We start from the raw sequence: 25,939 nt of genomic DNA on the forward strand, positions 1-25,939 counted from the left end.
CAGGATCCTGTGAGGGACTTCCAGCAAGCCAGCAAGGCCTGGATGAGCTGGCCCTGCCCACCTGCGTGGCTGCATCTCCCACTTCTATGCCCTGCTCCACAGGCGGGGGGGCGGGGGTTATCTCCCACATCTGTGTCCCGCTCCACAGTGCAGGGTGCATCTCCCACTTCTGTGCCCCTTTCCATGGGGGTGGTAGGGAGGCTTTTTGACTTCCTTTACATTCAGCACTCACCACTTGGTCGTTTACCACACCAGGCTCTTTCTTGTCTATCTTGCCCTAATTCTTCTTGATTCTTCAAATGACAGTTTCAACAAGTCTTCTTCAGGGAAGCTATTTCTGATCTTCCTGAGCAGGTCAAACACTCCCTTGTAGAGTCTCTGAACCCTGTCTGCTTCTCTTACAAAGCATCTGCCCCAGGTCTAGTTTCGTGTGTGTGTGTATGTGTGTATGAGAGACAGAGAAAGAGAGAGAATTTAATTAATGCTTCTCTGCTCTACTTGATTGTAAATTCCATGTGGGCAGGAACTGGGTCTGATTTTGCACACCATTTCATCCTCAGTGTTTACAAATGAGTGTTAACTGGAAATCAGCATGTGGGGCATAGGAAGATAATGTCAGATTGGGTAAGAGGTTGAGGGAGCTGGAGCTGAAAACTGGTGTCAACAAGCAACTTTATTGACCATTTTGCCTACCCTTGTTCACACTGTATTTCTTTTTTCTGACTGACTTGGAAAATAATGGCTATTTAAAGTTTTACTTAATTATTATTATTATTATTATTATTATTATTATTACTTTCCTAAAATCTTAGGCTACACACAAACGCACTGCTGGGTAGTATACTTTTGTTAGACCCCAAGGGGAAGTAGGTGTTCCTGAATCCTATAATTGTTACCCTACAGGTTTTCTATATTAACTATTTTATGCAAGATCTTAACACTATTTCCTTTAGGAGAGTCATGAAAGTATGGTTCATTACTGAAAATAAATTCCTCAGTGTGTTTCTGTCTTAACAACCAAAAAAAGACTTGATTTAAAGTCTGAAACCAAATTCCTGCTTTCTTTTGTGATTACAAGAACTTTCAGTAAATCAGAGCATGGCCATGGTCCAATTACTCAAGATAGGTCCTGTATGTTACTCTTCTCCTCAAGCTACCTACAGGAGATAGCCAACATGCAGTTCTTTGACATACAGATATTTATAGGTCAAGAAGATATAATTCATATTAGTCAATTTTCTTATTATAGCTATAGTTATCATGTAAAGAGCATGCTTGTTAGAAAAGACACTTAAAGCAATAGATACACTTAAATTGTGGAAATATAGGAGAATTTACATTATCTATAACTCATATTACTATGTACAATATAAAGCTGACTATATCAATCTTAACATAGTGTAAAGTTTCTGGGACCCAAGATACTATTTTAAAATCATAAGAGTTTGCAGAGTAACAAACATTCTTTTTGGAAAAAAATAATTAATTTTCCAAAGGCTTTGAGAAAAAATTCAGCTTTAATTATGTATTTCAACTCTGGCCACAGTAAACGGAACAACCCCATAGGAACTGGACGGTGGCAAATGGCAGGAGCCAGGTTTCTCACTTTTGAGGTAGGAAGTCACAGATAAGTGATGGGAAGAAGCTATAATAATCCATGTAGTAATGGATTAAATTTGGAAGCATCAGAATAAACTCATGCTTTTTTATCTATCAATATATAAAGATAGTGCATATAGACATATTTATAGATATGTGTCTATAATGTTAGTATATATCCCTATGCTCTGTCAGGCAAGATGGCTAAGAAACAATGACAAGCAGTAGCAATGAGCATGCCTAGCACCCAAATGTTGGTTTTTAATGTCATTTTCCAATGAAGGAGACCAGAGACCCTTGGAGAAATTGCTGAATAACATGGGGAATAAAATGTAAAAGATGAGCCTACATCTTATAATGGCAGAAAGTAAAAAAACGGGGGGGGGGGGCGCTTCAAACAAATCACACAAAATATGTCAAAGGGACACAAGAGCTAACTGAAAAAAAAAAAAAAAAAAACCAATGGCTAAAGCTGGGACAATGTAAGCAACAATATATTATTGAGTTATAACCTAAAGTATAGAATCAATATCTATAGGCCCATACTACTATTCACAAATGATTGGATAAATAAATAAATGGAGGAGAATAGAATAAATGGAGAAGAATTCCAAATACTTTATGTGGATACTCTGCCCTCAAGGAGGTTGAGCATAATTCCCTCCTCCTTAAAATCTAGACTGTTCATAATAACCTTTTTTTCTGAAGAATATAGTATGAAAATAAAAACAGAAAATCTACAGTGGAAAACCATGATGAAAAGCCACTTCAGCCAGGTGATCAAGGTTGACATCAATAGCACTAAGTTATATTGATAGTGTGATGAGATGGCACTCTATCATCTGAGGTCTTCCTCCTCAAACATGAGTAAAACATCCAAAAGTCCCAACTGAGGGATAGTCTACAAAATACCCGATCAGTAGCCTCAAAATTGTCAAGGTCATCAAAAACCAAGAAAATCTGAAACCCTGCCACAGCCAAGCGGACTCAAAGGAAACATGACACGCCTGGGTGGCTGCCTAGGTTAAGCATCTGACTTCCACTCAGGTCATGATCTCGTGGTCCGTGGGTTCAAGCCCTATGTTGGGCTCTGTGCTGATAGCTCGGAGCCTGGAATCAGCTTTGGATTCTGTGTCTCCCTCTTTCTCTGACCCTCCCCCGCTCATGCTCTCTCTCAAAAATAAATAAACATTAAAAATTAAAAAAAAAGAATAGAGAAAGGATATCAGGTAAAACTAAGGAATTATGAACAAAGTGTGGACTTTAGTTAATAATACTATGTTAATACTGGTCATTAATTGTGACAAAAGTATCACACTCATATAAGATACTAGTAATAGAGGAAAGTGGGTGTAGGGTACATGCACTCGCATTGCAATTTTTCCATAAATCTAAAACTTTTCAAATAGGAAGTTTATTTGAAAGAAACCCTCCAAGTCTATACCTTTAATTTAAACTGGTAGAATTAAATACTAAGATCTAATTTTACTGATATAAGCTGATATTTAAGTATTTTAAACAAAAAGACATAGTATTCCTCATATATTAACCTCTATGACCTATTGCTTTCTCTACATTTCTTGAGAAAATATTAGCTCGAGTTAGACATCATCAATTAAAGCCAGGTTGGAGTGTTAGGGAACTGCTGAACATATGACTCATTTAAAGAAAAGCTTACTTTTAAAAGGCAGAAAACATTTACACATGATATGCATTACCTATATGAATATATCTTTCAAAAGGACAGAGAAGAGTAAATAACTGTTTAGTGTTGTAAGACACACACACACACACACACACACACACACACACAGAGAGAGAGAGAGAGAGAGAGAGAGAGAGAGAGAGATACACACACAAGAAAAAAATAGCACAAACTAGGAAAGAAATACAAAGTTTTAAACCATCCAGAAAATGGATAGATTTCAACAACCTGATATGATATTATCATTTACTCATGATTTTTGATCCTAGCAAACAATTCATGTTTGCCTATCCTTACATCCCAACCTGGACCCATGCAAACCGTGTCTCATGAAATGCTTCTGACCATGAAAGCAATCCAGACCCATTCTAGGGTTAAACCTCTCTTACTGCAGGTGCATTCACTAGTTATATTTCAGAGTTGCAGCTACAAAGAACCAGCATCATCCAAGTACCAGTCCTTCAATTGCTGCATTGTTTTCTTTCTTCTATTTAACAATTACAGTCCTTCAACCACTTTATATGTGACAAGGCATGAGTTTGCTTCCATCCTTGTCACTCCTTGGAGACATCTCCAATAGGTGTGCAGCCCCCAAAGTGAGCACAATCCTCCAGCTGATGTCTGAATGATTCAGGGTCAAGTGCACTCATTACTCTTTATTCTGGGTCATTTGAGTTCTATGAATGTAGCTCAATTGTTATGTGAAATCTCCAAAATAGCTTCCATACTTTACCTGCAAAACTGGACGGTAGATACAAATTATAACACTATCTGTGATGACTGTGAAAGAGGACAGTGCATTATTCTTTGGTTGTAAATATCTTACTTGGCTTCCTGGACGTGTCAATTATTCCTGTATCAGAGCCCTCCTATGATGACACAGTCAGAGGTGCTTTCAGATGACACACATTCTATGCTTCCCTTATTGTATGTATAAAAAAATCCACCTTCTGCTCTGTTCGTTCTAGCTACGCAGATACAAAATCAGAACCGAATGTAATGGTGGAAAGTGAGCACTCTTTAACTCAGTGCTTAACCTACTGGTATTTTCTGAACATCATAAACTACATGTATTCCCATAAGAAATATTACTTCCTGTCTAATAATGATTTCATACAAAATTAATAATTTAAAAACACTTTCAAGTTCAAGTGCCAAAGAATAGATTTTTTCTAATTTTTACAGAAAATGGGTAAAATAGTACAAATTTCATTTGTAAATTGTGAAAACTGATGGAATAAAATGATTTAATGCAGATGGTAGGTTTCCTTGAAATGCACTTCAAGTCCTGTTATTGATCCATCTGATTCAGCCCCATCAATTCTACCGACCAAGATACAGATATTTTAAACATTAATGCTCTCAGGAAAACACAGCACTAATAAATATGCCAAAAATGAAAAATATCCAAGGAAAAAAGTAAGTAATGCATGCCAGCTAAATTTCCAATTGAAATAAGTAAGCTACTCAGTGATAGTATTGGTATCGTTAATCTAGAAAGACAAATAACATTAGTCTTAGGAGTTTATTTATAGTGGACTTAGATTAAATAATACAAGTAACAGCTATAGAATTTGTAGATCAGTATCAGAGGAGAGGAAAAACATATTAATCAAGTAGACATGTTAACAAAATAAGAGATTAGTTGAGATTACATTTGAATAAATTAGCAGAGGAAATATATATCCATAAAAATATCTAGTTTTTAGTTCCTTACAAAAGAATGGTCTGTTTTGCAGACTAATTCATACAAACATCCAAGAAATAAGAACTCAATCCTACTCTTCATATATACTATGGTATATATGAAACAACAATGTGCTTCTCCCTAAAGAAATTTTATTTGAGATTATTTTTCAGGAAATGTGGGAATGAAGGAGATTCTTTTCCATGCTAGACACAAGGTTCCTACACATACTACTTTGTTGAGGCAAAGCACAATGCAAAAGACACTAGGAATCTTAATTTAAGAACAAGAGACAGGAGACTGATGTACTAGTTGCTTCCTGAACTGTGTACTCAGCAGTTCTGGAGCACTTATCGATGAACAGGTGTGAAGAATCAAGTTCTGAAAAGAGATTTTTTTTGGAAATGAAACCTTTTTATCCCCCCTTTTATGTTTGCTTGTCTTGACAGAAGCTCTGAAGAAACCAGGGCTATTGGAGGTATGGGGAAAGCATGCAGCTCAGATTACCCAAAGGAGCCACTCAGGTCAAGTCTGAATGAAAATAGATTCTGAGAAAATAAAGAGGGGGGGGGGGGTCACCACAATCTTTAAAATTCTTCTGATGTGTTATTGCTTTCAAAGTAATGGATTTTCTCAAGGTAAAGCTGTTTGATACAAATGAACTCATATGCCAATCAAATATTTTTTTTTTACTCATAGCCAAGTCAAACACTTGACTATTCCAATATTAGAATCAAATTCTTAGTGTCAATATGTAATAACCAATTCATCTCACTGGGAGAAATAAATTAAAAAATTATAGGAAAATAGAAACCTACATGGAGCCTTTATATCCTATATTCTAGAATCCCATTCTGTTTGCTTATGTTGTATGTTCAAAACTATCAAAGGAAGTGTTTTGGAGGGAAAATAGGTAACAGTCCTATCACACATTCTTAAACAAACAAACAAACAAAACAAAAACTTATTTAAACTGGTCTGATAAATGTAAATGATTTAAAAATTGCCAGAAGTCTTGGCCTTTGTCTATATATTATTTCCAGGTTGCTTCTTATTTTATAATCATTTTCATGATTTCCACTATCCTTATTATAAGAATTTATTCTTGAAACATTTCAAGTACAGGGAAGCAATCTTGTGAATTGACAAGAACTGTCAGATCCGAATGGGAGCAGCCTCGCTCAGACGTTTAACTTGACCTTCCTTTCTTACACAACAAAAGTCCACATACAGACTCAAGAACATCTGGCTCTAAGAGGTGGTTCTCCTTAAAAGTCACTCCAGGCTACATGACTCTGTACTAATGTTGCCATTACAAATGGAGGAGACAGGATTCTAAAACCCTGTGGTATGATGGGCCATGAGAGGCAAGAATGGGAGAGTGCTTTTAACTCCAAGACAATAACTTAGAAAAACAGAGCATTTTTCTACAAGAAACATATTTTTATTCAGATTATCATTTTATGAATATCTCAGTATTTTCAATGGTATTTAATGAAATTTTAATAAAATCTGATATGGAATTTCTTTTGATTATGAACTGACAATAGCTTTTATCATTTCAAATAGCTTTCAAATATACTATGACCTTCAAAGAAACTTGTGGGGAAGGAAAGGAACAGGAGGGGAAGTGAAATGCATCAAACACCTTAAGTATCAGGTGCTATAATTTTTATATATCTCATTCCTCTTTATGTGCTTTCATAGGACAAACTTTCTCCCAATCAGTATCACAAGGTGTGCTTCCTGTGGTGAGCCAGGGAGTGGCATATACCTAAGGGACACGGGGATTTGTGTGTAAGCTTCCTAATTTACACTAGCTTCTAGAAAGCTTAAGGAAAACTTATTTTATTTTATTTTTTCTACAGAGAACTTTATATTTCATCTGGTATACTCTAAAACTTCATGACCTGCTAAACTCCCAGAAGCTGGAGGGTTCTCTGTCTCCCTTGAGATTTAGACAAATTGGTTTGAACTTCTCAATTTGATGACCAGTAAGAGTCCCAAAACTCAAGGCTTGATCTGTGATAGTCTCCTGCAGGAAGGGCTCATAGACTCTCTTGCTAACTTAACATGACTCCTTTTAGATGTGCTACCTCTACCTCTAACTCTACCTCTCTCTCTCTCTCTCTCTCTCTCTCTCTCTCTCTCTCTCTCTCTTTCTCTCTCTCATCTCTCTCTCTCTCTATCTCTATATCTCTCCTTGCTGGGGAGGGTTGTTTATGCACTAAGAACACAGAGGGTTTCAGCCTTCCTTAGGCTTCCTCTCTGCCCCTCCTGTTTTCTAATGTCTCTTCCTCATCTCCACCATTCTAGTTGGCTCTGTAGGACCAAAGTCGCCCTCTCGTACACAGAGTGGCTTTCACCCTCAATTCACCTGAGCACCTACCTGAAGCCAAATTCTCAACAGACTCTCTTCCTACACCAATGCAACCTCAAAGTATCTCTTACAGAGTAAGCATTTGTCTTCCCCAAGATTTTGGTGCCATTTGTTAAGATGATGTAAGTTTCTTTGCTTTATTGTATATGCATGTGAATATTAACATTATGTCCTGTTTCCTTCTTCCCTTCCCTCATCATTCTTCCCAAAAAGTTACAGCTATATATCTTTGCTGCTTGCCTTAAATGCTGCCTGGAAAAAGGCAAGGTTTAAACAAACAAAGAAATAATAAATTATCTCACTGAATCCTGACAGCGAATCTGGCTGATTGGTACTGTTGTATTTTGCTTTCATGAATGAGGAAAGTGATGCTCATGAAAATCAGGTAATTTTCTCAAAATCAACCAGTCAACATCAGACTTGAATGTGGACTTAGCTCAGTATGGCTCTATAGCATGGGTTCCTTCCCTTGCATCATACTACTTACCTGCTAAGAGAGATGGGTATGAGACCTCTCAAATGCTTTGAGACAATACATGTGCTATCTCCTCTTCCTCCCTCCCTCTTCTTCAAGCCCAGATTCCCATACTCCTTGCTATTGGGATAGAAAAATCAGGGCTGGATGGGTTTCTTTGTACAATCTCTTGCAGGCATTTATGATTACAATACAACTACTTCCCTTTAAAACACCTTCTCCTGGGGTGTTAGGGTAACTCAGTCGGTTGAGCATATGACTCTTGATTTCAGTTCAGGTCATGATCCCATGGTTGTGGGATCAAGCCCTGTGTCAGGTCCTGCACTGAGCATGGAGCATGCTTAAGATTCTCTCTTTCTTGGGGACCCTGTGTGGCTCATTTGGTTAAGTGTCCGACTTCAGCTCAGGTCATGATCTTACGATCCATGAGTTTGAACCCCACATTGGGCTCTGTGCTGACAGCTCAGAGCTCGGAGCCTGCTTTGGATTCTGTGTCTCCTCTCTCTGCCCCTTCCCCACTCATGCTCTGTCTTGCTCTGTCTCTCAAAAATAAATAAATACATAAAAAGATTCTCTCTCTCTCCCTCCCTCCCTCAGTCTCTATCCCACTTGTGCATTCTCTCTTTCTCTAAAATAAAAAATAAAAATAAATAAAAAACACCTTCTCCAGCCCTCATCATTTCCATCACTTTGAGAACCAAAGGTCTATATCATTAAAATGTTGGAGTTTGAGTTAACTTTTCAGGATATACTCTTCCTGAAAAATATATAAATATATAAAATAATTATCTTTTTTCACAATAAAATATGAGTAAAACTTTATTCTAATATGTAAAGAGATTTCAAGTTTTTAATTATCATTTATCTAGTAGATATGGTTGATATTTTAAGTGAAATATGAAAAATACTACATATTCTACCCATTTCAAAGGTTCAATTGACAAGTTATTTTTCATATGAAATGCCAATATTTTCAATATTTCAAATCTCAGTATTTTTCTTGAGATGTCATTTAATGTCTACTTTTAACAACAACTAAAATGAAAACAATAGCAAAATCAGAAAGTAAAGAAGAACAAAAATTTGAGATGATATTGAGTACTTCAGAACTGAGAATCTGGCAAATCCTGTTGATTAAACACCTACTTTCTGAGGCGGACTGTACTAAGCATTGTACTAAGCACACAACATCTCATTTAATCCTTACAGCAATATGATGAGGTAGGGTTCTAAGCCATATTTTCTAGATGAGGAACAAGAGAAGCAAGTATGTTATAGAGTTGCTAAGGGTCATAAAGCTCCACAGTGGAAAAACACGGACGCACCCATGGTTGTCTAACTCCAAAGCTCACCCACCAACGCCTTTCAGTATTTAGTACTGCTTACTATGGATGATGTGGCCAAGTCTGTGGAAAAGACAAGCAATATACAAGACATAAATATTTTTATTTAGCATTAAAAGATATGCCAATTATGGAACCTCACCAGTCAGCAGATAATCAAACACTAAACTGTGCAGTCTTCTTTATGTTAATGGCACTTAAAAGAAGTGAAATATCTGAGGTCAAAGAAGGTTACATGGAAGAGATGAACTGGTGGAAACAGGACTTGGAAGGATAGGTAAGATTTCGATAGGAGGGCAGAGGGCAGAGCATCCCATGTAAGGAGATCAGATGGTTTTCTTTGAGAACAGTTGGGGAGATTGACATAATTAAAAAGGAGAAATCTGGTTCAGGAATCACGAGAATTAAAGACAGATTTGGGGGGCAGGGCACCTGGGTGGCTCAGTCAGTTAACGTCTGACTTTGGCTCAGGTCATGATCTCATGGTTGGTGGGTTCGAACCCTGGATCGGGCTCTGTGCTGACAGCTCAGAGCCTGGAGCTGGCTTCAGATTCTAAGTTTTCCTGTCTCTCTCTGCCCCCTCCCCTGCCACTGCTTCTGCTCCCTCTCTCAAAAATAAATAAATAAACTTAAAAAAAAAAAAAAGGGTAGATTGGGTGAGACACAATTGCAGAGAGCTTTGAAGGTCAAGTAGAAAAAAAAAATCCATGTGTTATATCACTTACTCATCCCGTAAAGATCTATTACATGGGCCAGGGAAAATAAAGAGAACAGAATAACACAGAAAGCCCTGAAGAGTTCTGTTCACAGTTTTGCAGCAATCACTATCAGGCCCATATCCCTTTGGCAATACCATCCTGATGGAATCCTAGTCTAAGCATGGACAGTACTCCACGTAAGATCTTGCCTGCATGTAGGCCAGGCTGGAAATGCCAGGAATTAATTCCTAGAAGTAGCCATCAGCCTAGTGAAGATGAAGTTGGATGATAAATTCTCCAGTGTCTTTGTATCTTGGATAGGACAATTCTGAAGCAAGTTCTACGTCATCTCCCAGAGGTCCTAATAGGATTGAGCCCAGTGGCCCAGCTCAGTTACTTGAGCATTAAGGTACCCCGTATGGGCTTTTGACTCTCTTTTCTGTCTCACTTCCCCACTCTCCCACTAGTTTTTCCCCAGATCACCTCCTGAATAAGACATTTGTACTTGAATCCTTCTCTTGGAGCTTGCTTCTGAGGCAACTCAACCCAGTACCAATATACAATAGCTCTAGTAACAGCTCACCTGGAAGAGGACCAGTGTGCCAGCTACCTTTCTAAGCACTTTACGTATGGTACAACATCTCATCCTATCAACAGCCTCTGAGGTACAAACTATTATTACTTCTACTTTAAAAATGAGGAAACTGAGGCAGAGAGAGGTAAAATAATGTACCCATGGTCACACGACTAGAAAGCTTGGATCCAGGTTTGAATAAAGCACTCTGGATTGAGAGTCAGTGCTCTTAGTCACTAAGTTAGCTGTCTTTCTGTATATGGATATGACCTACTGTAGAGCAATACAAATTATGCTGTAGGAAGTACAAGGGACTCTAGAGTAACAGAAGGGGGGTTACACTCTAGTAAAGTTCAGGGAAAGCCAACCAAACCAAATTCTGATGGATTAGAGAGTTTGCTATGGAAAAGGCAAGAGGGTGGAAGTGCCTTCCAACACAAGGTCCGTCACACCACAGGGCACTGTCTTCTGACACCAGGGAGCCCCCATCAAGGGTGTTAGAGCAAAGGGTGAAGGGAGACCTGGTGGGGCTATTGACTAGACAGGCTCCAGCTTGTCCAGCCCTTCTTTAAAAGTGCAGCGTTTATGTAAAGTTGCTCCTCAACACCTGTCAGATCTTTATTAAGTATTAGGTCACTGCCAAAGCTTTTACCCGATGGAAGGTTTCTGTGACTTAAAAATACATGTTTATAGCCTCTATGCTAAAGAATGTGTGCACCTGGGTCACTCAGTTGGTTAAGCATCTGACTCTTGGTTTCGGCTCAGGTATGATCTCACAGTTCTTGGGTTTGAGCTCCACATCGGACTCTATGTTGACAGTGTGGGGCCTGCTTGGGATTCTCTTTCTCCCTCTCACTCTGTCCCTCCCCCATGCTCTCTCTCTCTCTCTCAAAATAAATAAACATATTTTAATATATATATATATATATATATATATATATATATATACACACACACACACACACACACTGTATATATATACATATACATATACATACACATATACATATACATGTACATATATATATATATATATATATATATACACATACATATATATCTACTGTGTAATAAGGAGGGGAATAACACCAATACTAATAGAAGCTAGCATTTATATATGGAGTTAGAAAGGCAGAGGCCAGAGGAGGCAAGGCCTTATGCTTGCTGTCTTATATGCAATGTAGAGCCAATACATTTTCTAGGCAAGAGAAGAGCTACAAAGGATATGATTCTTTTAGAGTGTGATCTGATAACACAAGATGGATGAGAAAGAGAAGAGCCACAGGTGGAGTCTGGTCTCTATCTGACCAGACTCTATCTATCCCGTCTTTTGAAAAAAATAACTAAAATGTAACATAAATGTTATAAATGAAGAAACAGACATATAAATGAAGAAATGGGCCAGTTGCAGAATTAAGTTACACAATTTTTTTTTTTCTGGACAGAAAGATAAAACACAGATCTCTTCAAGAAAAGAAAGATTCCTATAAATAAAAGCAAAAGAACTTGTTATTAGTTTTACAGAAATAATTAGTGTCTTAGAGAAGGAGGTGATTTGTAGCAATAGCATTTGGATTTTGTAGGTAAACACATTTCAGCAGGATGGCTACCTCTGCAAACGCTGTTAGACTCTCCCCAGTATCAGAAAGCAAGATGTGTGGGGATGATTTATACTCAAGATGACAATTTTTATAAAAATTTTACTTATCCAAAGACCTGGACTGTTTCCTGGAAAACAAAAACTAATCTTGAGAGCACTAAATTCCAGGTACACAAATTTGGAAATGTAATTTTGCACTCTAAAGCACCAATCGAGCACCTACTATGTGCCAGGCACTGTGTTAGGAACAGCGAATCTAATGATGAAGGACATGAGTAAGACAATCCAATCCCTAAGGTGAAAATTCATCCTGTATGAAGCAGGAGCTGATTCAAAACAGGAGAGCACAGCAGCTTTCCAAGGGTAGGTGATTCTTGCTGGGTAAGAGAGATGAGGAGGAATGCATTATTCCCCATAATTCAAGGGCAACCCAAGGCGGTACGTCTTGTATATGCAGAAAAGTTCCACGAAGGTGATACACAGAAGAAGTTTTGTCCTCCAAGAGATCTAGAGCTGGTGGGCAGCCCGAGGCTGGAGGGACCTGTAACTGAGCAACTAGATTACTCTAGGCAACCTGGCTACCCTCTCAGAGCCTAGTCTCCTGATCTGGGCGATAACAGTAGTTACCATTAATTGGTTACTTACTGGATGGCAGGTGCCCTTCCAAGCATGTGACAGGTTTTCTCATTTAATTTTCACAGCAACCCTATGAAGTGAGAACTATTTATTGTCCCTAGTTGACAAGAAGTAAACTGAAGCACAGAGAGGTTAGATAACTTACCAGAGGTTGTACCCTTAGGAAGTAGATAGCACACCCTCAGGCATGGATTTGGGGAGAATCTTCGCCAAATTAGATAATTATATAAAAATCTTAGTACCTTCCTGGCATTAAAGAACCTTTCAAAGGTGGTATTTATTATTATCTTTATTATATGTATAGCATATGTTTGCTTGTTTCATCTCAAACCATGGTGTGATAATGCTATTTGAATAATGCAAAAAAATTAATATTCCAACTGGGTAATTTTTATTACTCATCCTTTTCACCACACACACTCATTTATTGAGGACAACTTTGCAGAGCACCTACTATAAGTGGCACTGTGTCATGTGCTAGGTCTATAAAATAGAACAAAGTAGTCATGGCCACTCATGAATAGAATGCAATATGATTGGCTACTATGAAGTCTCAAAGGTTAGCCTGGTCACAGAAAGTTCCCCGAAGTGAAAAGATATGCAGTAAAGGCTCAGCAGAACGTGGTCATCTTTAACATGGTGACACCCTGATCTACCTTAGCATTCAACCTGTCTCAAAAATCAAACCTGTGTGGATTACTTTCCAGCAAATGGGATTTTTCAACAAGTATTTTCTTGTTTTAAAACCCGAATGCCAAGGACTCCACGCCCACTTATGACTTGTGAGGTCTCTTCCACTACTCTTGACATGGGTTTCAGTGTGCCCACTCTCCACTGCCAGCTTCCCTTTCTTCTCTAAAACATGAAGCGCTTCTCCATAATTATGTAAATTATTGGTTTTAAATTTACTGAGCAAATACGCATACACAAACAAGCCAACAGCAAGGTTTCTGATACTGAGAACTTCATTCCATGTTGTTTCTTTAGACTGGATGGCAGCTAGCTGAGGGAAGATCCTGAGATCTTTGACCAAGAGAAGAGTGGGGAAGACGTAAGGGACACATAAATGGTATGTGACTAATATTTTCTAAGCTACTGTGAATATCAGCCTTAATGGACGGCAGGTTGACATCTGACCCCTGAATAAGGCTGATGTGTAAAGTGTAGCTGTGTGAAGATGGAGTTATGCCAAATGCCTAAGGCTGAGAGATTAAGGGTTTTCCTCAGGGGGGAGCAAACACTTCAGGAAGGCATCAGGGTTCAGTCTCTGCATAATTTGTTGATCACTGAATTACTGCTCAGCGTCTCCTTCAGACAAAGGACAGTTAAGCCCAAACAATACAGAAATGAGTAAGTTAATCAGTTAAGATACAGAATCTTAGGTTTTATAGCATCATTAGGGATCATTTAGTTCAACCTCCTCACCTTCCAATTTAAAAGGAAAACATGACAACTCCAAGGAAGGGAATAAGGAAGCTCCCTTATAAGTGACTGGGACTGTTTCGGACCTTATTTAGATGTTGAGAGATGCAGCAGAAATCTCACAAAGAAAGCCCATGCAAAGTAATTATGTGCACGGAACAACAAGAATATTAAGGAGGAAGCTCTACTGACCTCAGAGAAAGTGCTGATGATTAGAAAAGATGAAAAGAATTCATAATATCTTCTCAACTCACTATACACTATAGGGTTTATAATTAACAGCCTCAAAAACCTATTCGAGAAGTTGCTTTAATTTGTATCTTACATTTCACATTATTTCCCCCAGATATCATGGAAACATAAAAGATAATGTAAATTTATAAATATTTAAAAATAAGTTATGCCAGTTCTGGCTAAAGTCGTATTATGTTTTGTCATTTTCAGTAAGTTTCTCAGAGACGGGTGACACTTGCAAGTCAACTTCAGAAGGGTTTTGAAGAAATCTGTGTAAAAGCAGGTCATATATATATATATATATATATATATATATATATATGGATTTTTGACATCCCAACATAAACCACAGAAAGGTTCCTATTAAAAAGTGAACAAAGCTGAATCATTTTTCTTTCTCTTCCAACTGTGATTTTTATGCATTTGAAGGTAAAATTCAAAGCAAACATCTTAGAGCTTCTATTTGTCACCCATGAGTTATTTCCAGGAAGATTAGGAAATCTCACATTTCCAAAATTAGGTCATAACACTGGAACTGCAATCTAATTAATATGTTCATACAACAGCCTCCACCGCTACCAAGTAGAAAACGCCAACAACGAAATCAATTCCACATTCTTTGGAATCCCCAAGAACATAATCAACAGGAGAAATGCTAATGACAAAACAGTTTCCCAATTTAGTCATCAAGAACTGCATGCATATTTCTGTCACTTATCTGCCCATTTTCCTGACATAATACTTAGTGACCTTGTACATCCATATCACTGACTTTTTTCAACCTGCTTGATATATACTTCCCTCTTCAGCAGCCTTTCCAACTGCCCACAGAAACTGTTCCACAACCTGGCCAACCTCCTTCACTTGCTTCCACATGGTCCTCCCTCTGAGGTACAATCTTGAATTCCATTTCCCAAAGAAAACAGCATGAGACCAAAACTCCCTCAGCTTCTCCTTCCACCTCCCTCAACTCTGTTATTCGCATCCAACCTCCTTTTTCTCCCTCCCGTCTGGGAGGAAATCATGTCCTTCACTTCCCTGATCCTCTCTCTGGACACTTCCTTTGGGGTGTGCCCTTTGCCCCTTAAAAGTACCCGGTATCCCTTACTAACTACTCTGCCCCCCACTCTCTCTCCCTCCTTCTGTCCTCATCCAAAATTTTGCAAGTAGTGTGCATTAATTTTCTCCTCTTTTATAACCCCTGAAATAGAACTCACTCTGAGATGTTCCCTTAAACCACTCTCCAAAGGGTTGCCAGTAACTTCTAATTCTGAAATCCATCAGGTATATTTTTAGTTCCTCATTTCTAGACTTCTTTAAACTATTTGGACCAGCCATTTGTCTCTCCCTTTGAATTCCTGTAACACTTTGTATATACCTATATGTTCCCTACCATTCTGTACTTATTTGTTTCTGTGGCTGTTCTCCTCAATAGTCTCTGAGTATCCTCAAGGCAGGACTGTTATCATATGTACGTGGGTGTCCCCTATGCTTAAATGAATCAGTATGTTCCACGTGTTTTAAGCCAATTGAATAAGAATGACATTTTTTGGCAGCTAAGATATTGAGGCAGAGAAAGAGAGGGAAACAGAATTCGAAGCAGGCTCCAGGCTCTGAGCTGTCAGCACAGAGCCTGACATGGGGCTCAAACTCATGAGCCGTGAGATCATGACCTGAGCTGAAGTTGGATGCTTAACCGACTGAGCCACCCACGCGCCCCTGGAAAGTGTTAATATTCTTTACCTGTGCAAAAAAAAAAAAAATATATATATATATATATATATATATATATATACACACATATATATATATATATGGTAATGACGTGTAATTAAAAGATTTTGAAGAAAATAATAATGATGTAACAAAACCCAAAACTTACACGACCTTTTATTGTCAGCAAAGCACTCTCAAAAACATCTCATCTGATGGTCAAAACTGCCCTTCAAGGTTGAGGTGGAGCCTACGTCAAAGCAGGGCAACGGCTGTGCAGTTTGATCACTGCCCAACAGCACAGCAAGCCAAGATCAACTCATGCTTGCTCCACTTGCTGACTAGATGCCCAGAGGAAGGGATGTCTTTTGCTTTGCACAGAGGCTCTATCCATTCATGAAACACCACACTCGGCATTTCTAATTCATCTGCCTGAAGTGGGGCATCTTTCCTAAAATATCTGCCTAGAGAAGCACCTTTCTCTAATCCACAAAAAGGACCCCATAGACCAGAGTGCCACTGGGAACATGATTCACCTCAAATTCCTTGTAAAATTTCCGATTCGGAGAAAACACAAAAAGAGCTGCTAACATGGCTGAAGGACAGATAATATGCTAACAGGACCCGGAAGGGGTTCTCAGGGAAAGGCCGCTGACATTCGCTAGGCATCCCATTTACTTACCCCACTTGCTAACTAACAGTGAAATTGCTTCTTTTCTCTGCTCTTACTGCTAATCTGCTTTCCAGAAGGTCCAGAGACAGAGTGCTAAGGCATCTGCCACAGAACAACATATGGTGATAAAAACACATTGGGTTTTAAATTGAGGCCGGACTGGGGTTTCGAGTGGATCAGCAACCCTAAGTAATAGATATGGGAACTTGAGCAAGTTATTTTCCTGATATGAGCATTACTTTCTTCATCTGCAAACAGGAATTCAAACAAGACCCACCTCTAAAAGTTGCCATTGCCATTAAATGATGTAATTTATGTGAAAACAGGTAGCATGTGCATAGGTGGGTGGTTGGGAAATGGTGTTCAATCAGTGTTCTTCTATGAAGTATGCAGTGGTTATATTTGTTACCTATATTTTAAGAAATTCACTGGAGAGGTTTTAGCATGTCGTGGTTTAGCAGTCTGATAAGTTATCATTACCTACGTGCTATGAGAGTTTTTTAACAGTCTACTCTTCAACACAAAGCAGGGAAGAATCTGCTGTAGTCACTTCACACAGGTGATGAAGAGCTCAGAGAGCTTGCACAAGGTCATATAAAACATTAACACCAGAATTTAGAGCTGGAAACCTGAGGCATTTTTGTTTTGTTTGTCCCTAGGCAATAACCTAACTATATAAAATCTCAGTTATCTACCCTTGAAACAAATACATATCCCACAATTTCATACAATATAATCTCTAGTTGACAATCTTAAGTATGTTTAAGGCTGGTTTCTCTAACAACTGGAAACACCATCCAAGAGTCCATCAAGTGAGAAACAGCTACAGCAGTTAATTTATGGCTCAGAGACATTTGAAGCTATTGTAAAAAAGATGGGAACGATGCTACAGGTAGACAAGGTATTAGTGAGCATTCATGGTTGTGGGGTATGATCAAAGGAGAAGAGGAAGAGGTAAAGTGTGGTTACTATGGAAGGAAGGAAGGAAGGAAGGAAGGAAGGAAGGAAGGAAGGAAGGAAAGAAGGAAGAGAGGGAGGGAAGGAGGGAGGAAGGACGGATGGGGTTTCTAACCTGTAGCAACTTAGAAACTGTTTAAGGTTCCTCCTTACGATTTTCTTCCTCTCAGAATTCTGAACTATTCTCCTTTTCCTTGACTTGCCTATTTTTCTCTGAACCCAGATACCTAAACATTAGTGGAAGGAACTCAGTAATAGCTAAAAGGGATACAGAAACCAGGAGGTTGAGTGGGAAGTGAAGAACTTAATACCTTTTCCAAAATTCATAAGATTTCATTTTCACATGATGGAGAGTATTTTTTCCCTTTCTTTCTTTCTTTTGTAAGGACTGTCTAAAGCCTTTCTGACATGGGCCCCCCACTTGGCCCATTGAGGATGTAACCTGTCAGCATTTGAAAGTGCACAATTTTACTACAGTGGAAAATCTGCCAAGACTAAAAATTACATTTAATTTCTATAAGTTGTGGGCATGCTGATATGACTGATGGCCACTGTATTCCTCTGCCATACCACCCCATAATCGATTTCTACAAAAAATGTGACTTTTTATTTTTATTTTAAAAGTGTAAGATACTGCCAACAGACACTAAGGAGAAAACAGCTAGAGTCAATAAAAGAGAGTAAAATAGAAAACCTAGAGAAAAATTATGTGTTTAATAAGATCAACATTTCATCTAAAGGAAAGGCTTTGCTCTATTATTCCTAAACCTGAATTTCTGCCTCAAACCATGGCTGACTGCGATTGAGCCACGGGAATTTGTGAATAAGATAAGATTGTATAATTATGATCTCTACCTAAACTCTACTGGCCATAAGTTGTATTTGGCCCTAACAGGAATCCAGAATCAACCTGAGAGTTTCATATTAGCATTCTAGAATTTATGAATAGTTTTGTCACTCTGGGGAAGAGGTGGTTTTGAAACGAGAGCAGCAATGACCTGAAATCTCATTAGAAGACAGATAAACACTGGCAGAAATATTAGGTTGACTAAAATTGAGCACAGCTCAATTTTGTCCTTCAACGCATATACAGTCAAACGCAATGTTTCTCCCACTCACTAAAATTCTCATCAGACAAGTGAGATTATATTGGCCAACATCTAAACTCTGGACAATGCAATTCTTGGCGGAGTTTCTATAGTTTCAATACATGAAGGAAAGGAGAACTTAAAAGATGAGATGCTAAAAGGCTAGACAACAAGGATGATCCTTGCATTAAGAATCAGGCCAGCCTGGGGGTGCCTGGGTGGCTCAGTCGGTTAAGCCTCCGACTTTGGCTCTGGTCATGATCTCTTGGTTTATGGGTGCTGACAGCTCAGAGCCTAGAGCCTGCTTCGGATTCTGTGTCTCCCTCTATCTTTGCCCCCCCCACACACACACACTCTGTCTCTCTCTCCTTCAAAAAATAAATAAATATACAAAAAAAAAAAAAAAGAATCAGGCCAGTCTACCTTTCTCTGATTATTTATTAACTGAATTTTCTGGTGAAATATATATATGCACATAAACACATATAGGCACAAGTTGTTGATACATTGATTTATATCTTGTTTCATTCCATAAACGACTTGGATCAAAGAAAACAAAATGAGTGAGTATGCGAGTTTAACCCTTGGTTTATACAAGAACAACCAAAGTATGACTTGCTAGAGTAAACCTTACTAGGAACCTGGGAAGGTAAGACCAATGAAAGGATGTGGGGGCCCAGAAAAAAGGGAACGAAGCCTCACTGGTGATTCAAGTTACCATAATCAACCCATTCTGCTTATTGATTGGAGTCACCTCTCAGCAACACAAAGTTTGATAAAAGCTTTTAAAATCCTAAGCACCAAATAAGTAAGATAGTTAATCACCGTCCACAGTCACTAATCCCAAATCTCCCTCAGGTTTCCTCAAAGAAGCACCTGAGATTAGCACTGTGCAGCCTCCTGTGGCAGGGCTGTTTGGCTTCTGTTTCCCAATCTCTTCTCTCAGAGTCATCTGAGTCCATCATGAAAAGGAGGCAAAGATATTTAATACCCTCCTAAATCTTGTAAGTATACATTTCAGTTGCATAAATTTTCTGCCATAAAATTATAGCATTTTTATAAATCAGATCACACAAAGTTGTTATACTTTAACGTAAGGCAAAAATCTATAGACATATGCTAGGAACACTACGTTATATCATTCTTGTTGGATGCCTGCATACACTTCTATGGCATGATGCTTCTGAAGAGTCCTCTTAATTGCTACTAAATGCAGCTTAAATTCCTAGAAAGCTGACGTGCATTTCCCTTCTTCCAACCATGCAAGAAGACCCACTCCTGTCTTGCCCGACTATCACTAGAGTCTCACAACTCACCAGAATACAAAATAAGAAGTGCCCCATAGTACTTATTTACCCAGTGAGGCAAACCCTAATCTTTGTTTGGCTTGGAAGTAAAAAGGTCAACAAGTGTAATGGAAAGAAGCCTTCGCAATAAAATTCTCCAGCAAATATTTCTAATGGAGCTTTAAACAAGAAAAGCACATTCTTCGTGCCACTCTCTTAGCACTTAAGGATTAGTGTTCTATTAAGACAAGTAATAAGACCACTTATTAACTTTAACTTGTAACCAATAAACAATGAATTTGTAATACTATCGCTCAATTCTCAACACACTATCCATAGGGCGGGAGGATGACAGTCAAAGTATGAGCACTATACATGGGCTTCTATTTGAATCCAAGGATTCTGATGAATTTTTGAAGACCTCTCTAGATCTCAATTTTCCCTCCTTCTTGCTCCTCAAAAAGCAGAAGAGAGAAAGAGCACACACCTCTTTGTCCTGCCTATCCAAAGGGTGAGAGCCTTCAGAGAGATGAGCCAGAGATGAAACCAAAGCACATATCTCCTTTAAAATGTTTATTAGTCCCTGGCATTGATCTGTTGCCAACTTCTGATCTGCCCCTTTGTGGAAAAAAAAAGAAAGAAAAGAAAAGAGAATAAGAAAAAAAGAAGAGACCTACATGTGAAAAGGAGGAAAGAGAGACTTTGGAGAGGAAAACGGAGAACAACCTGGCAAATCCTATCTTCTTAGCACAGTAATTCATGAGCACGGAATCTAATCCAATAGGGACTCTTACAGCAGGACAAAGGAAAGGAAGGTTTTCTGTCAACAAACACCTAGAATCTCTTACTGCAGTACTGAAAGGTGAGGTTATAAATAAAAGGAAAACAATTGGGCAAGTTGAGAAACAAGCACAACACTAATTGGGTCACCTGGAAAAAAAAAAAACACCCCCTTCTTCCTTTGAGGTCAACGTCTTATTAATGAACCCTTCTAGAGGGCCCAGGCAAGAATGGACATACAGAACACTCACTCTCCACATTGGCTCAGTTTGCCACAACAATAACAACAACAACAACAACAACAACAACAACAACAATGACGACGACAAGAGATTGGCACATGATGCATTGAAGTGTAAGAAGGGCTACCTAGCTTCAGGCACAAAGGAAAACCACCAGGACTCTAACTTCTTTTTACAGCTTTCAAACATACATATTACAGATCTAGAGGAGCATGAATAAGCACATTTGCATTCTTTGAAAAACTATACAGTTGAATAGCTCATTTCTTTCTTGTTAAAAAGTAGAGGCGAGGTAAATGTAACAAAGTAAGAGATGGTTATAATGAACATTAGGTATTCAAAGAGCACCTGCTCCCTACCTATTGCAACATAAACAAATGGGTCCAAACATCAGAGCTTAGGCAGAACAAAAACTGTTGCTTTATAGCAAGGTGCACTTTTTTTTGGAAATGAGAACGAGAATTTTTCCCCTAAACAAGTTGCAGGACCTACAAAATTAACCTTGAAGAAAGGCAAAGGAATAGAAGAGAAAAAATAAATATTTGACAAATGCCTACTACGTGTCAGACACTGTTTCCAAGACCTTTGTATCCTTAAGGTTAAAGACTATTTATGTGAATGATTCTGTAAGAATGACAAGGACCTTATTGCTGAGGCCAGAACCTCACCATCAGGATCAGTAAGGCCATGGGTCCAAAGCTCACCCTGAGTTGGAAGCTCGGGTGATGCATTTGGAAGGGGGCCATTAAGGTTTGCAGGCATGTCACCCAGACTCCCTCCCCAACACATTAGAGACTGAGGACGGTGGCTCTGGAAAGCAGAGAAGGAAGATACGCCACAGCGTCAGTTCTGGATGTATCTGGTACTGATAGAAAATAAGTACCTTCCCAGAGTGACAGAGGATGTCACCCACCCTTCTCTACAACTGACTTTCAGCTAACAAGTTCAAACGTCTATAACAAACCAGCAGATGATGTTGTCAGAGCCCTAAGATACCTGGAAGCTTTCATTTGAGACACTGTCATAAAAGCAGCTGGAAAAACCCTTAGAAATCTCTATTTTGGTATTTTTTTATGTATCCTGAGACCGGCCAAAAAATTTACCTGGAAAATATACGTTCAAAATAAGATACATTGCAGTTTCCAAAACAAACCATGTCAGTAGACACAAAAACCTTAAAATGTGCCCTCCAGCACTGACAAAGTTTTTGCTATGAGATTTAAATCCAATGAACCCAAAAGGTGTGGTAAAATCATGCAATTTTAAAATAATGAGCTCTGCCCTTATAATACCCTCAGCAATTATTTCCTATACACATTTAGTGATAAACAGTAATAAGAAATGGTACATGATGTCACATGTCCTGGGACCTTAAATGCATTGCATTGAACCTTAATACACAACAAAATATCAATGTACTAAGCAAATTCTTTAAAAGTCTGAACACTTCATGACTCATGTGTTAGAATTCTATTAAATTGGTTCATTCCTGTAGAAATATCTCTAAATAGTTAAAATATTCCTTAAATGTGAGGTACCAACACATCTTAGTATTATTTTAAAACTGAGGCCACATTCTAAGTTGTCCCTTAACCTCCTTTTGGAAATTCAAAAAGAACTAAGGCCAAACAAGTTGACTTTCAGTGTCAGAAATACATGTGTGTCCATCCCCAGGGAATTTTCAAATCAAAGAAAACAAAAGAAAAAAAAAACCTCCCTTTTTCTTTAATTTATTTGTTACATATCTGCCATTCTCAAAACTACTGTTTTTTTGTTTTTTGTTTTTTTCTCTATGAAATGTTAGCAATTGTAAACGTCCTCTTATTTGGGGATCTTTTTATATTAATAAGTAATTTGTTATTGCATAATCATGACTTTCTCAGACAACATTTGGTTTTAAACATGTTTTACTTTTCCTCCTCACTTGATACCAATATTCTTCTTCAAGAAAAATCCACCTCTGGCACCTGTCATGGAATTTCATAATCCTGAGTTTTATGAACTGAAGGGGGTATTGATTACTTACCATATCCAGGAATGCCTTCTAAAGGGGAAATTATTCACATGCATCATGTTTGCAGATCTTCTGTCATTAATATTTTCCTTGTCTCATCTGTTTGTTACATGAAGTGATTTTCATAGATGAATTCCAACTCTCCCGTTTGAGCAGCTATCATGGGCAATTATTGCAACAAGTATTGAATTCCAAAAAAATCCCCCCAGAAACAAATGGCAACAACAAAAGCCCTTCCAGGATTTGGAAAAAAGAAATATCACAGAGCACTGCAGGTATGGGTCCATCCATTTACGTTCCACTTGGTAGTTGACCCACTATAATAACCAGTTCAATCGCTAATCCTAAATGGTGGCAGATATTGTCCTGGTAAAATCCAACTGCCTAGAGTGTAAATTAATGCATCCTCTCGGGAAGGACTCTGGAATGTGGGAAAAAAGGAGTCAAAAGACAGTTTCTTGTTATCCTTGTTAAAGAAGTGTGAGAAGGGAAATGGAAAACTTCAGGTTGCTTTGCCATGCTGTCCTTTAGAAATGAATATTGCTTTTTCTTCTTTCTTAGGCACATATTCATGTGTGGTCACTTTAACGCAGAGATGCCTTCTGAGACACGTCGGACAAAGACGTGGGCAGAGGGGCTAGAAACCATGTATCATCAAAGCCAACTTCTTTCCCAAATCTCACAATTGCTGGTTTTCAACGGTAAAAGTAGGAAGGCAAGGAGCAATTTCTGCTTTGCAAGACAGGATTACCATTAGCTACCATCATGACTTCAGAAGGTGCTGTCATGAGGAAATTCATTGCTGCCGCCTAACCCCATAATAAGGCTGTCTGCTCTCTTTAAGTAAAATGACTAAGCTATTGATCCTTTCACTGCAGAAACCCCTTTAATTTGTTATCAAAACCATGTGCGGGCTTTTCCTATGTTGATTTGGAAAGAAAATGAATTTCACGGCTGCAAGTCAGACGTTGTCTAAGAATTTCTTCCCCCGCTGTTTTTCTCTTCTCTTCTCTCTCTCTCTCTCTGTCTCTCTCTCTCTCTCTCTCGTTTTTATCCCAAATTCAATTCCCCAATAGGTGTCATTTACTCTGATGCGCTGACATCTTCTGAAAGATTCTCATGCCCAAGCTATACAGACCTTGCATGCTTTTAAAACACAAAGGCAACAGGCTCCTGCTGGGGTCTCCCAGCTCCGGATATCCAGCAGAACCTTTGGAATCTTCGCAGTCGCCTTGTCTGCCCTGGGCTGTGCCGCCCGGCTGTGAGCAGCTCAGGACACTTGCAGGCTCCGTGGTACTGTACATTAACTCTGCAGCAGCCCTCTCGGCTGCAGAGAAGCTGCCTGACAAGGGATGTGCTGGCGTCAAGGGGGCCCTCTAGGTGGGTTCCCAGACACTGCAGCACGCCCTGCTCGCCTCCAAGGAAGAGGGAGCCAAAGGGGTTAAAGGAACAGTTCGCCCTAAAGAGCACATTTCTTTCAGTAAGTGATTATCAGGCAAGACAAGCTAGGCGCTAAGAAATCTGTAAATTACCTCCCAGGGAAATGACACCTTGAACAAACATACTACGAAGGGAGGGTTTTTGTTTGCCTGTTTTCATTTTTCCCTTCTTAACCAGTGAAAAGAATGGGAATAAAAGAAGTCCAGGGAGAATTTGCAAATGATGGGGTTTGGTCACTTGATCTTCTTTAAAAATAAAAAATAAAATATATATATATATACACATATATACATATATATATGTATGTGTATATGTATACACACACACACACACACACATATATATTGGGCTAGGAGTGTCTTGCCAACTTTACTGATTTGTAACCATTTAGCTACAGATGACCGGGGGTAATTTTTGGACAGGAAATCCTGTGGAAGCCAGTTCTGCAGAAGTCGGTTATAAGCAATTGCGCATGTCATAAAGCTGCTTGTTTGATTAGGGGGTGTGTGGATTTGAGGAGTGCTGAGATAAAGCATTGCAATGCCTCCGGTTAATATTTCCTCAAGCTTACCCTTTGTTGCAAAAATTCTTCAACAATCCCCTGAAAGCACCCCATCACTGTTGATGCCATTTTGGAACAAGAATAAAATAGTAAACTCTTGTAATAGTAGGTTGGCACTTAAATGGTGTTTGTTGAAGATCAGTGAAAGAATGGACCTTACAAGGAGCAGTGTACTCAATATAAATGTATCAGTTTTATCTTAGGCATTTTATAAAGCTGTTATGTAATTGCTTAATATTAAATGGAATATTGGCAACATTTAATACATCATGCCATTAGCTTCAGTTAGGATTTCCCTAGTGAGGCCCTGTCATCACAGAAAATATTACCCAGAGTTGAGGGAAGCAGGGAGAGATTTCCCACAAATTCAAAACCAGGTATAAATTTAGTCTTGAAAACTGCCATGATTTTGTGGAGCTTTAATTTTGATCAAATGCTGATCCTAATGGAAGTATTCCTGGGATGAGGAAGAACTGAGTGGTTCCTTTAAAAGCAATTTGAACTTATAGGTTCAGATGGCACCACAGCTTGAAAGAAACTTGAGAATATATTTGGGGATTTCTTGTACCTATGCAGTGTCTTCATGACCTCCTTTTTCTAAAAGGAATAAATCTCTTCCATTAGGTCATTTGTGATCTGAACCAGAAAACTTCCATCTGAACTGTTTTTTGTTTGTTTTTTAATTTTTATATTTATTTATTTATTTATTTATTTATTTATTTATTTATTTATTTTTTGAGACAGAGAGAAACAGAGCATGAGCAGGGGAAGGGCAGAGAGAGGGAGAGACACAGAATCTGAAGCAGGCTTCAGGGTCTGAGCTGTCAGCAC

The 25,939-nt window shown here is 38.6% G+C and overlaps 1 protein-coding gene across 1 annotated transcript in view; it reads right to left on the reverse strand.

Annotated features, from left to right (window-relative positions):
* The window catches only part of PDE4D (phosphodiesterase 4D), a 563,022-nt gene extending 538,543 nt beyond the window's left edge, over positions 1-24,479 (reverse strand). The window contains exon 1 of the mRNA XM_043590836.1: positions 23,119-24,479. Within this exon, the coding sequence (XP_043446771.1) occupies positions 23,119-23,165 (47 nt within the window). The 5' untranslated portion in view covers positions 23,166-24,479. The remainder of the gene's footprint in view (positions 1-23,118) is intronic.
* Between the last annotated feature and the right edge of the window lie 1,460 nt (positions 24,480-25,939).

The sequence above is a fragment of the Prionailurus bengalensis genome, chromosome A1, assembly GCF_016509475.1.
Source record: "Prionailurus bengalensis isolate Pbe53 chromosome A1, Fcat_Pben_1.1_paternal_pri, whole genome shotgun sequence".
NCBI classification, from domain to species: domain Eukaryota; kingdom Metazoa; phylum Chordata; class Mammalia; order Carnivora; family Felidae; genus Prionailurus; species Prionailurus bengalensis.